At 41.8% G+C, this 17,158-nt stretch overlaps 1 protein-coding gene across 11 annotated transcripts in view; it reads right to left on the bottom strand.

Moving 5' to 3' along the window:
* Window positions 1-17,158, bottom strand: part of SYT16 (synaptotagmin 16) — a 137,906-nt gene that overhangs the window by 41,293 nt on the left and 79,455 nt on the right. For 9 of the 11 annotated variants that reach the window (XM_065065848.1, XM_065065845.1, XM_065065843.1 and 6 more), the window contains one exon: window positions 3,732-3,967. The exons of the other annotated variants lie outside the window; for them this stretch is intronic. In XM_065065848.1, the coding sequence (XP_064921920.1) occupies window positions 3,732-3,967 (236 nt within the window). The remainder of the gene's footprint in view (window positions 1-3,731; window positions 3,968-17,158) is intronic. 11 annotated transcript variants of the gene reach the window in all.

Below are 17,158 nucleotides of genomic sequence, written 5' to 3'. Positions count from 1 at the left end.
AACATTTCCAAAAAAAAGTTTCATCAATATTTAAGTGTTTTGTAGGACTGGTAATTTGGCAAAATTCTACACAGAGGAAAACTAAACAAAGGATATTTTTTAAACCTCATTCATGTCAGTTTTGAGGCATTATAAAACTTTTGGCCTTCATTCATTTGAAAACCAAACCAAAACAACCTATTAGTTTGAAGATAAACTGGAATTTTTTCAAAATGGATATTTTCACATTACTGAAATCAAACAATTTAGTCAAACTTGCTAAATTTTTGGATCTTTCATTCTGTTGAAACTTTTTAAAAATAAGCACTCTGTTCAATTTGATGTGAGGGGAAATCACCATGTCAGAATACCTTGCAGAATGCAAATTCCATTTCTAGATGCTACCCTGTAATTCAATGGTTTTCCTACGGCTAGAGAAAAACAGGTGATTAAAAATACATATTGATTCTTTATTCCTTTTTGAAATCTCCCAAGAGAAGCATCTGTTCCTTCTGTTCAGTTTGGATACTAATACACTCAGAATAAAAATTCAAAATAAAGAATCAAAACATGCACAGACCAATTCATACACAGTCTTTTACCTACTTTTAAAACAAAAATCATCTTGATAAACAACAGAAAAACCATAGATGCTCACCTTACCTTTTGATGAGTGGGCGTGTGCGTTTCTGTTCAAAAGCATTTTTTATCTTAGAGCTAGAATGTGCTTCATGTGATAAAGGGAGGGTTGCTATAGTGATCAATGATTTGTATTTAAACAAGAGTATACACTGTACTCAGGAAAGATTTCCAGTTAATAGCCAGAAGGTGAATTAAGGCCTGTCACTAGCAGTCTGAGTCACCCTCCTCCTCAAACATTTATCTTCTTTCACACTTCAAGTAACACTTCTTTTCAATACAGGAATCTTATTGTTTAGATTACAGATGATGGGCCACAGGACTTCTGATGTTATTCCTTTCAGAAGTGTCTAGGGCAGCGTATGTCTCATACAAGACCTTGGACAAGCCTCAAAATTTATCCCTACTTCCTGTCAATATACTTTTCAAGTGCTCAGATTCGTCTGCCACAATACGCGTAGCTCCAGCTTTTTGTATTTTCACAGGTGTTTAAGGGACCCATGCACATGAATACAAAAGTCCATGTGTGCACGCTAGCAAGGGAGACATGCTGTCATCCGTCTTGCAGAAATAATGGCAAAGAGAGACAAATCTCCACTTGGACAGCACACCAAATGACTTGGTTGCCCATAAAAATGCCCGTCTGTAGGAACAGCAGGCTGCAAAGACAAAAACACAAGGCAGGCCAGGTTGCCTGGAGGGAATGTGATGTTATGCAAATGGTAAGTGCTGCTGTGTAGCTGTCAAGTTATTTCTGTCTGGCTGATGGAATAATATTTAAGAAGGAAACGTAATGGGGTTGTGCTCGATTCATGTTTCCCTCCACATGTTCATCCCTCCCCACTTCCATCTGCGTATTTGCTATTGTGGAGATGGAATCAAGGCACATAGGAGAACTGTTGCTAAAGTGTGGAGACAACAGTGCTTGCAGCAAAACTTTGCTTTCACCTCCATGCCTGAGCTGGAGAGTGCAAACTCCTGTGCATCATCACAGACCCATTGGATGAAGATCCAAGAGGCACTTTTCTGCCCCAATAGCTCTGAGTATCTCATCTCCTGGCAGTGTGTAAAGCAGACTGAAGGTCAGCGTTTTGGTTTGGGTTTTTTTTTTGACCGAACAGCTAGATCCTAGAAAGGACAGAGATTTCAGACAATCTAAAATTGTGCTACTATAGATGTGGCTACATCCACTGCAGAGAAAACTGCATGAACTGGAGGCAGAGAGGGAAAGAGAAGTGCCAAACACTGTGGAAGTGACTTTCTCGTGGGCAACCCAGCTTGAGAGCCCTCATGGGCTGGCCCTTTCAGAGAGCACTGTGCTACTTAGGACACAGCTCTGTGCAGGTTTTCAGTACACAAAGCTTGCAGACACTCAACCTTCTTTCTATGGAAATCATTGATGGACTTCCCCTTGGCTTTCAGAGCTCAGCCATGGCTGTGAGCCCTTTATGAATGCACTGGTTATACAGACACTTAAACTGGAATCCAAGGAAAGTGTGGGGTTTAGATACTTAATCTGAATTTCTTTCTTTCCTTCTTCCCAGCACAGTTGTTGAGATGTGAAGCCAAGACTGATACAGTATGTCTAACCCGGTCATTCAGGACAGGCAATATCCACTTCACTAGGCAAAATAAGTCCATTTCTGCCAGAGAAACCTGAAAGAGCAGCTAATTATGGACAAGGCTTGAAATGGTACTTGTGGTTCCACTGCAGGGGCATAAAATTACCATTTTTTTCTCTAAAGAGGTCCTTTGAGTGAAGCATAATCATGCCTGGACATTTCTGGCATGTCAGAACATTTAGTTCCTGCAATAAAAAGTCTTTCATTAATCCACACAATACCTTTGGATGAGAAGCTGCTTACAGTAATCTGGGACTTGGACATACCCGCCCCCTGATGCTATAACCATTCTTTGCAGTTTTAAAATGTAGATCCTAGGAGCAAAATGAGAGATGTATTCCAAAGAAATACAAGAGGACACTGGAGACATTGCGGCACATGTGAACCATGGCAATGTACATCAACTGTGGAAAAAGATAAATGACCCTCAGATAGGCAGACAAACGGCGTGTCAGAGGTGCACGGCAAAGAGAGGGCAGAGCTGCTGCCACACAGAGTGCTCACGTGTTGTGGAGTATTTTATGGGACCTGATTGTGCAGCAAAACAAAATGTTGATCAAAACACTCCTCAGGGCTGGAGCATATGCACTGAGAAGCTGATTTCCATCTCTTTAACTGTCTGCAAGCATCGTGTGCTGAGGAAAGGAACCTTTCACTCAAAGTCTTGTTGCTCAGAGCGTGAAGGAGGTATTCATTTCACAGCTGAAGAATAGTCTCTTTAACTCAGGCAGAAGATGTGACCTTTGTGCCATTCTTTTAATAAGTCTGAAGCAGGCTGATATTTTTTTCAGAAATTTAATCTTGTGGTAAAATAATAATGAAAATCAACACATCACGTAGAATGATTATAAGAGAAAAGGAGGGTGCTAAGTCATCAGGTGCTTACATCATTTAAAAATCTGTAATTTTTTCTTGAGGCTTCAGAATAAAAGTACAGAAGTAAGGAAAAGCAGAGGAGCTCTCAGGCTCTCTTCCTTCCCTGGAAGGATGCCTGGTATCAATGGGGATCAGAGTGATGGTCACTTGGTCAAGTCACGGGCCGCCCGCACCAGTTGCCTCCAGCTTTCCAGATGCTTCCCATTGTCTAAGCCACAAAAACTACTCAGAAAACGAGGCACAGATCTGACCCAGTGACCACGCACCATGTCCCTAGACACACAGCCTGCACATACAGCCAGTAACAAAGCCCTGGGCCACTGCAAAATGATAGTAAATGCTGTCAGGCAGCTAATGGCTCTAATTTCAGTTCAAAGATTGCAGTCGGAAATCAAGCAATAAAAGAGTTTCTCTGAATGAGTGTTAGTAGCAAGAGCTAAAAAACAACATAAAGGGGAAACACATAGAGAGGGGTGTATGTTCTTGCACACAGCAATACCATTATCTTGGACTATGCTAATCAATTTTTCACTTCATTTCTCCCCTGACATTTTTTTGGCCCCTAATATCCTTCAAAAGCTTGCACCGTGTGTAATAAATGACAATTCACCATACCTCAGGGCTCCAAGCTGATGAGCTGTCAGTAGCATCATTGACTTCAAATGCCATCTCCAAATGTCCTTCTGTGGCTTGCTGGCTAACGCCATCGGCAATGCTGGTCTCCATCCTAGGCCCTTTATGCTGCCCAGCACGCCTAATATCAATTGTTGTTCTTGAATCAACAGATATATGGTCATCTTCATGACAGGATAGGTTGTCTTGGTAACTCAGTTGGCTTAGTCCATCCAGATCTAACAATTTTCAGCAAGAAAATAATTTCAGAGGGATTAGGATAAATTGCTCCCCCTCTACCTCCCAAAATGTGCCTTTCTCTCCTTTTTTTTTTTTCCCATGTATGCAAGAGATTGTTTCCACTTCTGAGTACTGCAGCACTGAATTTATAAAATAGCAAATCCTGTATAAATCAGCATTTGATGGAGCAGACATGGCTGTTTCTCATCCCATCCTGAACTGAGAAAGCGTTTGCCTTTACTTGAAGAAGTTAACCACCAAATGCAATTATCAATGGAGCATTTGGGATATTCAAGTGCCTCTGTGCTGCTTTGAGGCCCCAAAGCAACTGCTCCCATGAAAACACAAGTCAGGCAAAGTACAGAAAAGTACATCTTAGGCCTGATGAACCGGTATCATCGATTTCCTTCTATGCAGGAGAAGGAGGAGGAAAGGACAAGTGATGGTGCTGGTGAGGAAAGGAGTTTCACGGAGATAATGAACTGTCACCAACCCTACCACCCATTCCTGAGAGCTTGAGTGTGCATGACCAGCCCCACAAGCCAACTAGGAATCTCCAAAGCCCATGTTTGGGCTAAATTGTCTCAAAGGCAACTGAGGGGATATGTGTTCCCTCATTTCATGCCTGCTTTTATTAGTTTTAATTCATCCGATCCTACACACTCTGTGCCTAAAGTAAAGTTCATTAATGAGAATAAAATGATCATCACTGTTTCAGACCACAGATTCCCCTCTACGCTCCTGAAGTCTCTATTTTGAACTCAAGGCACATTTCTCTACTTGAAGGCATCGCTGAGAGCTCTCTGGGTGGAGCGACACAGATAATTACATGTGCGGGGACAGAGAGGAAAATAACATCACAATTTGGCCTTCAATGTGTTCTGCAAGCACTTTTAGAAGAAAACCATGGACCTTCCTCCTTCTAATTCACCTGATGTCAGGCCTTGCTTGAGGAACACAAAGAGCTAGATTCTGCCTCCATCTCCTTCAAGTAAGCAAGGAGCAGTTACAGTGAAAGAAAGTTGCACTTCCAGACAGCTTGCGACAGTAATGAAAACAGAATGACCTCCTTTGCAAACACAGCTATTTGGGCTTTAAAGGCTTCACAGAATACTTGAGATTGGAAGGGACCTCTGCAGATCATCTTGTCAACATCCCCCTACCCAAGCAGGGCCACCTGCTTGTTTGTTCTCAAACCTGCAGGTTTGTTCTCAACAAGGTCATTATTATAGAACAAACTTTTTCTTCAAATCTGATTTCAAACTCAAATCTTTTTAAAAAAAGTATTTACTGTGTTTAATAGAAAATTATTAGTTTGCTTTATTTAGATGAATCAATATTTTCATTGCCCATCTGATGAGACAGAGAACCTGGTGACAAATGACATGGAGAAGGCTGAGGTACCCAACAACTTTTTTGCCTCCTTTTTCACTGGCAATTTTTTGTCCCACATCTCTCAGGTCCCTGAATCTCAGGGCAGAGAATGGAGGAATGAAGTCACACCCATTGTAGGAGATGATAAGGCTTGAGACCCTCTGATGGACCTGAATATACGTAAGTCCATGGGACCTGATGAGCTGCACTCCAGGGTCCTGAAAGAACTGGCTCAAGTAGTTGCTAAGCCACCCTCCATCATACTTGAAAAGTCATGGCCATTAGACAAAGGCCCCAGAGACTGGAAAAAGGGGAACTTCACACCCATTCTTTAAAAGTGTAAAAAGGAGGAACCTGGGAACTACTGTTCAGCCTCACCACTGTTCCCAGTAATGTCATGGAACAGATCTTCCTGGAAGATATATGAAGGCATACGGATGACAGCAAGGTGATTAGACACAGGCAATATGGCGTCACCAAGGGCAAGTCCTACTCTGGTGGCTACCTATGATGGATTGACTGCATTGGTGGATAAGGGAAGAGCAACAGATGTCCTCTAACTTGGCTTCTGTAAGGCCTTTGACATGGCCTCACACAACATCCTGGTCTCTAAATTACAGAGGTATGGATATGGATGGACTATGCGATGGATAAGGAGGTGGCTGCAAGGTCTCACAGAAAGAGTTGCAGTCAACGGCTCAATGTCCAAATGGAGATCAGTAACAAGTGGTGTCCCTCAGGGGTCCATATTGGGACCAGTATCATTCAATATCTTTATTAATGACACAGACAGTGGGATTGAGTGCACCCTCAGCAAGTTCACAGATGACATCAAGCTGAGTGGTGCAGTTGATACACTTGAGGAAAGGGATGCCATCCAGAAGGACTTTGACTGGCCTGAGAAGCGGGTCAATGTGAACCTCCTGAAGTTCAACAAGGCCAAGTGCGAGGTCCTGCACCTGGGTCAGGGCAACTCCAATATCAGTACAGACATGGGGATGAATTGTTTGAGAGCAGCCCTGCAGAGAAGGACTTCGGGGTATTAGTGGATTAAAAAGTGCACAGGAGCCAGCAATTTGTGCGAACAGCCCAGAAAGCCAACCACATCCCGGGCTTCACTAAAAGAAGCGTGGCCAACGGGTCAAGGGAGGTGATTCTGCCCCTCTATGCTGCTCTTGTGAGACACCACCTGGAGTCCTGTATCCAGCTCTGAGGCCTCCAGCACAAGACAGACAAAGACCTATTAGAGCAGGTCCAAAGAAGGGCCATGAAAATGGTCAGAGAGCTGGAACAACTCATCTGTGAAAAAAGGCTGAAAGTGTTGGGATTGTCCAGCCAGTAGAAGAAAAAGTTGTTGGGAAGACCTTATTGCTACTTTTCGATACCTAACAGAGGGCTTTCTTATGAAATATGAAGAGAGACTTTTTACCAAGGCCTGTAGTGATAGGGCAAGGGGGTAATGGTTTTAAACTGAAAGAGAGTAGATTCAGATTGGATATAAGGAAGATACTCTTTACTATGAGGTGGTGAGATACTGGAACAGGTTTCCTATAGAAGTTGCGGATGCCGCATCATTGGAAGTGTTCAAAGTCAGGTTCGATGAGGCTTTGAGCAACCTGATCATGGCAGTAGGCTTGGATTAGATGATCTTTAAAGGTCCCTTGCAGCTTAAGACATTCTGTGATTCTCTACACATTCCTCTGTCTAGAGCAAAAAGCCCAGATCTTTCTCAGTAGAAGAAATTCTACATTTGGCCTTAGCAGTAAATATGCTGTTTCTGATTCATACCTGCTTCACTAAAAAAACCCTAACCAACCAAACAAAAAACCACAAACAAACACAACAACAAAACCACAAACAAAAACACACAAGCAAACAAAAACAACCCAACAAGAGGAATGGAGATTATAGTCAGGAAACATTTCCTGGAGGTGTGCAGAAGTCCTTGCCCCTCTCCTTTGCTACTCTTTCAATTTAACAGCTCAGACATTAGTAAAATAACTTCATCCCCTTTTTTCAACTATGAATAGTCTCACATTTTCCCTCCCAGTAAAATGCTTCAAGTACAGGCACTTCAACAAAAAAGTCTGAGAGCACCTCACAGATTCATAATTATGGTTCTCTTCTGAAACATGGGAGATGGTCCTTCAGGAGAAAAGAGGGATCCAAATTCAGATCTCTCAAATTCCAGGTAAGTGCTCTTCTCACTCCCTTTGCATTCTGAAATGCAAAACCCACCACTACTTCTCATCCTTCCATCTGGCAGACCTAGTCCTGAAATCAAGAGCCCTCATTGTCTGACCTCTGACCTGAGCTGAAACTCTTGAATGAGGGTAGAAAGCAATTTGATTTTTTGACATTACTCCCACTCTTCTCTACGACGTCAGAAAACAGAAAGAAGTAAACATAATAATGTAAGCAAGAAATAAAATAGAAATTTCACAAATTTACTGAGACTGAATGGGTACAGGCACTCCTTAAGGCATTTAATTAGCAAGCCAATGTCTAATCCACATTTTAAACAGTGGGTCATCCATCAAAGCACACACCACACAGCAGGCTTTCAGAATAAAATGCTACTGTAGTAAGGAATTATCCTCACACAATTGTCTTGTGGTTTTGACTCCTGCTGGGATAATATCTAGATCAATAATAGAGGAATTTTCAAAAACTACATTAAAGCCATAAAAAGCTATTCATAACAGGAGAACTCCAGAAATATATTAACAGAGCAAGCCATCTCTCTAAGACTCAGGCACAAAATGAATGTGTTAGGAAAGCAAATGTAGTATTCAGGGGAAGGAAAGGAAAAGATGATTCACCAAAGCCATTTAGTGAAACAGTCTGGCTTTTTCTTTAAATTTCAAGTAGTTTGGTAAGAGATAATAACTTATAAATACCAGTGTTAGAGGATCATTACAGGTAATAGCCCAAATATACAGACTAGAACAACGATACCTCTTCAATTACATCCATTCTAACACTACATTCACCAAAAAAATGGTCAAAACAGAAGTTTTCATGTAAAGGAAAAGGTCAGAGCAGTAAAATGCCTGTAATTTATCTGAGAGATCTTTAAGGAAGAAAATGTCAACTGTCTTATGAATACCTGATGTGAATAAACAGTACAGCATCAGGGATATATGTTGAGACAGCATTATCTAACTATCTGAACTTTAATTAGACAGGAGTCCCTGCAGAGCAATAGCAACCAATTCTAAAATTAAGGGCAGATAGCACTGTACACTAAAAGAGTGCTATTTTTTTTTCAGTCCTGTCCCCAACCTTTCCCTGTTGTGTCATATGTACCCACAAGCTGAGAAGGAGACACGGCAAATACTGGGGAACAGAAACAAATGGGTAAAGTCTGTATTCAAGGTTGGAGAACTGGCTATGAAGAAAACGAGACTTTTGTCAGATGAAAGGATGAGTATCACCTTCAAATAGAACTCTAACACGTACTGAGATATGGAAGCATCTCTCCAAAGATAAAAGAAAAACTCAGCACATGAAATACCAAAAATCAGGCTGGAAAATTCTGTGTAGTGCCCCCTCACTTTGGCAGGTAAACGGCCTGGTTAACCTACAGTATATTTCTTCTTTTTCAATCTCTCAGTTTTATGAAGCATTACAATGTGCTAAAGAAATGTCCTGAGAGGCTTCATCAGTTCCTAAACCATGCTGCCAGAGTTAAAAGATGAAGCCTGGTAGGTCTTGCTAAATTAACACTACACAGTTCATTGACCAGCAAGAAACACTGAGATGAAGAGTTTAATGTGTGCCTGTTACCCGTGCTGACCAAGGTGATGCCTGCTCCACAGACTGTAATGAATCACTGTGCTTTTACAAGAAATAAGTATGTCTTTTCTTTGTGATTTTCCAAAAATGAAAGGAATTTGATCCCTTCTTCTAGACTGTATATGCTGAAAGTTAAGAACCTGTTTAAATATGATCCAGAGGAGGAAAGGATTTCAGGATGGATCTAGGTGCTTCTGGACTTGAAATCCTCCTAGCTACTAGGACTGATTTTCAAACCCTCTTCCTGAAAGACAGTAACAGCAGCAGAGATATGAGTTAGTGGGACTGAGGCATATTTGTCCTCATACAGCAGCAAACCTCTTGCCTGGCCCTTGCTACAGCCCCAGTTCCAATCCACTCTGCAGCACCCCGGCACCACAGGCTCCCTCGCACTGACCCAAAACAGATACAGGGAGATCAAGCAGTGCTTCTGCCCTTGGTTGTTTTGAGACCAGCCACCAAAAAGTGCTAAAAAACTTCCTCAAATAGCCCCAAAGGAGCGGAATCATTATCTAATTACAACAAATCTAAACAAAAATGGCTTGTAAATTTTAGGGGTTAAAGAGAAAAAGGATCTTAAATTTTAAGTGACATTATGCAATCAGGCCAAAATTGTTTAATTTACCACATGCTGGGTAATAGTCTGAGAAGACTCCATGCTTCCAGAACTAAAACAGGCTCTCTATTAACAGGGTGATTTGCAGAGAGGTTATGGGCAGAGCTGGCATTCAAGCCATTCAGCTCCCCAGAGCGTCCTTCCAATGCTTCCTTCCTGCGGTGTGCACTCCTCTTTCCAAGCTCTATTCAGGTTACTACAAAGATTTTTAACAACTGAAAACTTCCAGCTAGACGAGTCCAAAGTGCAGACTGCCGTGACACCGATAACAGAAACAGAGGGTCAAGGAACACCTCATGTAAGAACAGGATGTGAGAAGACTTTGCCATATGTCACGGCTGAGTGGGAGAAAAGCTATTCAGGGCTCTCTGAGATGCCCAGCTTTGCTGTATGTCTCAGATTGCTATAGATTTCTGATTCTGTAAAAAGAGAAAACTACTGGCTATATGAATAAAAGGTCTGTTAAGAGAACACAGTAAGTCTCAGGTAGAGTCTAAAGAAGGTATGAAAGTGCCATGATCCCACCTGGACTTTCAAAAGATCCTTCATCCCTCCCACCCAGAAAGGTCCAGTGGATCTGCTCAGCTGGAACTGTGTTTGATGCACCATCAGGGCACAATGATGGCTTTACACACACAAATCTGTGTTTTGTGATCACGGCACCAACTATGGGCCAAACTGGACTCACACGGATTTCTTGGATCAGCAACTGAGGGTAGCAGGGTGTGGGGTTATCTAGGATTTAGCCCAACCACTCAGCTTTTCTCCCACATAAATGGGTCATATTGGGAGCTGTGGGTGTGTGTAACTATCGCCATACACCCAAGTAACAGCAGCCCTATGTGCCTCAGAAGCCTCTCTGGGTTTGAAAGAGATGTGACATAACCAAGGATTAGTTTATAGGCATTTGTTTTTAACAAAGGGTCTAATCTTGAGTGGGGAATGGGGCAGAGAACCAAATGTCTTAGTGAAAGTAGGCTTTAACATCTGGTTTGATCTAATTTCTGAATAGCTATTTAAACAATATTAATATTACCTCTGAAAAGAAAGAGCAACTCTGCACCATGTTGTGTCAGAAGAAGAGTTCAATGGAGAGCCATATCTTGAAATGATCGCTCTAATCAGAGCGTGCATCAAAATCTAGCAATTGTATTTCAGAATTAAAACATTCTACTGAAAAAAAAAAAAAAAAACAAAGGGCATTTTCACAGCTCTTCCCTCTAATGAACTTCTCCAGATTTTAGAATGTGTTCAGGCCAATTTTCTTAGTAGCTACATTTTAAAATGCATTTCATCTGTTTGTATAAAAGAGTCATTACATTAGTCCACAGAAGATCATAAAATTCTTTCCTTCTGTGCCATAAATTTTTAGTTTCTGTCATTGCCTGACATTTGGCATATGCGCTGGCAAACTATACAGCATAATTGATTCACTGTTCACCTTGTGTTTGCAAAGCTGTTACAAAAGGAGACATTCAACTCCTGCTAAAAGGCTTGCTGAAGAAATTACTTCAGTGGCACAGACAAAAAATCATTAGAACAAAGGCCTGCAGCCTTACTGTGGCAAAAACGGCAATAAAATCCATGAAAATCCCTGTGGATTAGGAACCAGAATTCAAAAAGCCATATACAGTTAATGGAATGATCTTCATGGACTTCAGCAGGGCTTGGATCCAGACTCTTCCACCTAAGTATTTTAGAAATGAGCTGCAGGGAACTAGTAAGGAAACCAAGTTTAGTAAGAGAGAAAGCAAGATTCAGGACATGCTCTCTACAACAAAATAACTTCTCCATGTTGAGGCTCAGATCTTGAAGCTTCCAACTTTTTTAACCTTATTTCAAGCAAACAGTACCTTTGCATTCACATTCAGATATCTCTGCACTGTACTCCTCATGGCTGGAGAGCAAACGGCTGAATTTGGGTCTGCGCTCCATGCCTGCTGGTGTTACTTTTTCAGATACTTCTGATAGAAAACTTTGTGAGCACAGCACAGAGATCTCAAACTCATTAATCACCTCATCATTGCTGCCTGAAGATGCTGTCTGTTCTTCATCCTCCCTGTAACTGTTCGCTGGGAGAAAAACACAACTTGGGCTTTAGACAGTCTGCTGCCCTTGGCCAAGAAGCCAGATAACATGACACACTTCTAGCTCTCAGATGGACCTTCTGGGGAACAAAAGGGGGCTCAGGGTTTAGGGAGGACTGGGGAAGGAACTTGAGAATCACCTGCTTCTTCAACCTCTAGAAAGCCTGTGAACATCATATTATATCAGCAACATTTACATAGTATTAGACCTTGCTCAACTTTGCACGGTACCCTATATTTATTTTTTTTTAATGAAGATATTCAACAGAGAAGAACACACAGTAAAACACAGCACACATAGAATCACAGAATCACAGAATCGACTGGGTTGAAAAGACCTCAGAGATCATCAAGTCCAACCCTTGGTCCAGCTCTAGTCCGTTTACTAGATCATGGCACTAAGTGCCATGTCCAATCTCAATTTAAAAACCTCCAGGGACAGTGAGTCCAGCACCTCCCTGGGCAGCCATTCCAATGCCTGACCACTCTCTCTGTAAAGAATTTCTTTCTAATATCCAGCCTAAATTTCCCCTGGCAGAGTTTAAGCCCATGCCCCCTTGTCCTATTGCTAACTTGTCCTATTGCTAACTGCCTGGGAGAACCATTTGTCAAACGATTAGCATGTGTAAAGACAAAGTAGTAAGCAAAGGACTTGAAAACTTGATCATGCTTCCATCCCCCTTCAGTTCCTGCTAAGGTGGAAATGGAAGTTATTTTGTGCAGAAAAAGCAACTCCGATGTAACCCGTTTCAAGTAATACCATGAAAACGTAAGTATGGCACGTGGTTAACAGGCACTGCTGACTCCATCTGTCAGGAGCAGAGGAACTCAGGAGACCAATGTAAATTCTAACCTTTAAAAGTGAAGATACGCATTTGAGCACGTCCCTGTGAGTGCCTTTCCCCTTCCATGACCAACACGTGCTTTGAATATGAGATGACTGCACCCTCATTAGTGCGTGAATATCTGCCAGATGGGGAAGGAGGATTCAATACATGCTATATATACTTGGTATTACTTTGTGAGGATGAAAAGGCAGGGACACTTTGCTGATCTCCCTGCCATCAGCACCAAGGATGCACAACAGCAGGATGATTTGACCCGTGGAGAAGGGAGCGGTGGGGATGATGGGCAGTCAGTGTGTACGTGCCTGTCTGGGTACACACGTGTGAACAAGCCAGCTGTCGAGTGTGGCCACTCTGCTGCTTGCTCCTGAGCACGAATTACATGATATGGTTGCCAAGACTCGCTTTGATAATCACTATGGCAAACCCGAGCAGCTGAACAAACGAGCATCGCAGGCAAACAGGTGCAGGGCGGCTTTCTCAGTGACATTGCCTTGCTTGGGAGTCAAAGCACCTTTTTCCACCTCAAATTTCACATCAACCACAGACTCACAGATGGGTTGTAAAGGACCTTAAAAATCATCTAGTCCAACCTCCCTGCCATGGGCAGAGGCATTTTCCACTAGACCAGGAAGCTCAGAGCCCCATCCAGTCTGGCCTTGAACACTTTCAGGGATGGGGCATCCCAAGCTTCTCTGGGCAGCCTGTTCTAGTGTCTCATCAGCCTCATGGTGAAGAATTTCTTCCTTATATCTAATCAAAATCTATCCTCTTTCAGTTTAAAGCCATTTCCCCTTGTCCTGTCACTACATGCCCTTGTAAAAAGTCCCTCTCCAGATCTCCTGTAGGTCCCCTTTTAAGTACTGACAGGCTGGAATAAGGTCTCCCTGGAGCCTTCTCCAGGCTGAACAATCCAACTCTCTCAGCCTGTCCTCACAGCAGAGCTGTTCCAACCCTCTGATCATCCTTGTGGTCTCCTCTGGACTTGCTAAATTAAAATCACGAGAAACAACCTTAAAAACCAAAAAATCAAACAAACAAACAAAAAAAAGCACACCACACAGCTACAGGTGGGGAAACTGGATCCTGCTTTTACACCCTGTGTTAGGTCTACTAAAAATCTGCAGTATAAACTTAATGACAACTTCTGCCACTGCTCCATAAATTCAGCTGCCGCTGCACAGAGGATGATGCTCAGCCCCTCAGGCAGAGAGGACGGAGCAGGGATGCTGGTAGCACCAAGCAAACTGCTCCCACCAGCAGCCCAGCAGGAGCTGTCTCCTTCCTCACCACCACGCTGGGAGATTTGACCCTCTGGTCTGATTTGCCACAGTTTGACAATAAGCCTGCTGCTCCTTCTAGAAAATTGTTGTCAATTGGAGGAAAAAGCTAAGTGTTCCTATTCTGATAAAAATGAAAATAGGTTTAGACATTAGTTTGTAAATGGCCAGTGACCAGCTGTCATAAAAATTGATTGGTTTTATATAAGCTGTTAAAAATAAGTTTATTTGAAAGTACTTTTACTTAAAAGTTATTTCAAGCTGTAACAGCCCTATGGCTTAAATGTGCTACGATCTGTTCAAATAATCGAAACACATAAAACTAAATATTCCTTTTCAGCCAACTGTGTCGTCAACTCACCACCTGCAGCTCACGCAATCTCTGCAAAATTAATTTAAATGCCCAGCAAATACTAGTAAGTCCTGTTTATATGTGTATATCTTTTGAGTGTTTAAGATAAAAAAAATAAAATTATTCCAGTTTAAACATAAGTCCACTTTTCACTCAAAGAGCTTGCCAAAATCCTAAGTAAAATATAATCTTTGGTAATTAACCCCCATCTTTCACCGTTTCTTAAAACAACTCTAACATTAAAATCCTAGTTCTGTGGGCACAAGGCTGTGTACTTAAATACACATTAACATAGTGTACAATTTTGGTTGTTACAAGAAATTTCGCAAAGGTCACATGGATGCAGCACTCCCTGGGTGACCTGCAAACCAGATCAAAGCCCTTTTCCTAGGACAGAAGGGGAGGATGATGGGATGGAAGGGAGGAGTTCAGCCCTCTTTGGTGTATTATTGGCTGCTTGACTTGGACTTCAACTTTACAAATCCCCAAAGCACGACTGCATCACTTGTTATGACACTGGCTGCTATTTCCTACTAGCATTTGGAAGCATACAGGCTAATTAAAAGGTGGCACTGGGGAATCTGTAGCAAATGCTTCATACGTCTGCTGCTGAATCTCTGCCTGAGCAGCAGACAGCTCTGTGTCAACTTAATATCTCTGTATTAATAAAACTAACTTTACCCAGGGGAGAGAAAAATGTTCGCCATTCAAATATACAAGTGTCCTGATTAGGAAAGGACAAGGGGGAAACAATTTCTATATCACCATGGAAACTTAAATAAAGGACCCATAATTACAATCTAAATTCTGGAAAGATAATGAATACATCTTGAGATCTGCAGATGTTGGGTAGCATATACATATTTCTAGCAACTTCAACTCAATGACTTCACTGCAGCATCTGTTTTACAAATCAACTTCCCACCACTCATAGGGAGGCACGTGGGATTTTTTGGTTATATTTTGTTTTTCCTCACAGAGGAAACAGTGGGGGAGGAAGGAGGGCGACCCCTTTTTCTGGCAAGGTATTTCAAACCACCACTATTTATTCAGAAATTTCAAACAGCCAATCAGTTACGAAGTCAGCTTACACGCATCCAAATACGCTAAGCTAAAACGCATGAAATAAATAATTCAAGAATTCTCTGCAGTGTTACCGAGTATCAAGAATAACTTATCATTTGCCCAAAGCTTATAAAGAAATACCAAATAAAATACATAATGTAGGTGTAAAATATAGGTATACTGCATGCACGCTGGCTGTCTGCATTTTAAAACTAAAAAAAAATAAACAAGAAACAACAGTCATTTTGGCTGAACAGTGATAAGTTCACAAATGCCAACTTTCTGCTTTCCTGTACATTTAATGCTGCCCTTGTGTATCCACTTTCTTCTGAAACATTTTGATTCTGCTTTACAGAAGTCAGCGAAAGCTTCAATGGGAGCATCACCAAGCCCTGAAGGAAGCAGAAGTACTACACAAAATAATGTATTTGATCATATAACCAAAGACAATATCAGTACATCTATGCATAATGCATATACTCGGAGGATCCCAGGAGCGCTCTGTGCTGTGTTCTTTGCTATTATAGAAGCCTTAAAGTTTTCATGATCCAGATGACATAGGGAAACCACGATCTGCAATGGCTCCTAAATCAGCAAATCCCAGAACTGCACACAGAAAGAAAAGGGCATTTCTTCTGGGAAGTTGGGAAGACCTGCTGCAAACAATGGATGTGTTAAAGCTTCTCAGAAAAGAAAATGGAAGATCATTTTGTAAAGGGAACACATGTGGAGTTGCTGCTACCAATTCCCACGCAACTACAGTTCTGATTTACAGTGTCTTCAGTCTGGAGCCATATTCTCACTTTTGTTGTCAACCGTTTGAACTGGGAGTTCAAACAAAAGTATAAAGCAATGCAATTACTTGATTTAAGGGTTTGACTAGGGGGCAGAATACCCCATGCCTTCATTTATGTTCAAAATTATTTGGAGATTACAATCCAATCATCAAAACCCCTTATTTTTATAAAACAGAAACAAAATCCAAAACAACCACCTAGACCTCAAATGTACTTCAAATTGACAGAGAACGTGCAGTGGAAACCCATGTTTCCACTCACAGCATTATGGACATGGACTCTGTGCACAGTGACCATGCACCATTGACTAACACCAATTGGTCATTTACTAATGAACCAAAGGCCACCTTCACCTGAAATTTCTCCTTGCACCCAGGCTGACGTGGTTCTGCCCTTTTCTGGTAGGTGTACCAACCAGAGAGCCATTTAGTGCCCAGTGGTAACACAAGGTCTTTTTGCTGAGCGACAAGTGACAGCATCCTCCTTTTGCAACATGTCAGTCTCTGCCTCTTCATCAGTCCTCACCCCATGACCAAACCAACTGGGAGCTCTCCAAGGCAAATGCATTTGGGTGTCTGCATGTGATGGCAGACAGAGAGAATCACAACTTGGCAGCTTTCACACCAGGGGACATTGCCAACAAAAAGGAAAAAAAAAAAAAGCAACCAAAAAAAGTTAGAAAGTAATCAAAAACAAGTAATTATTTGGCTCTGACCATCAAGCACCTCCATAGCTAAAAAATACATCCATCAGAGCAATAAACTCCAATTCTGCACACTGCTGTGCAAAGAAATAGAGAACTGCCCACAGAAAACAGCGTGAAAATCACCGTCTCTTCCTGTTGCTTTTTTTCTATTCCCAAATTTGGGTTTTAAAAATAGGCACATGGGACTCAGCTTAAAACTGACTCACTTTGCTGCCTAAGGTTCTTCTACAGCTAAAAGAAATGGCAGCCAAGCAGCAGATGCACAACCAT

The sequence above is a fragment of the Columba livia genome, chromosome 5 (genome assembly GCF_036013475.1).
Source record: "Columba livia isolate bColLiv1 breed racing homer chromosome 5, bColLiv1.pat.W.v2, whole genome shotgun sequence".
Lineage (NCBI taxonomy): Eukaryota > Metazoa > Chordata > Aves > Columbiformes > Columbidae > Columba > Columba livia.
The sequence above is the reverse complement of the archived record's forward strand: the minus strand, read 5'-3'. Positions and strand labels throughout refer to the sequence as shown.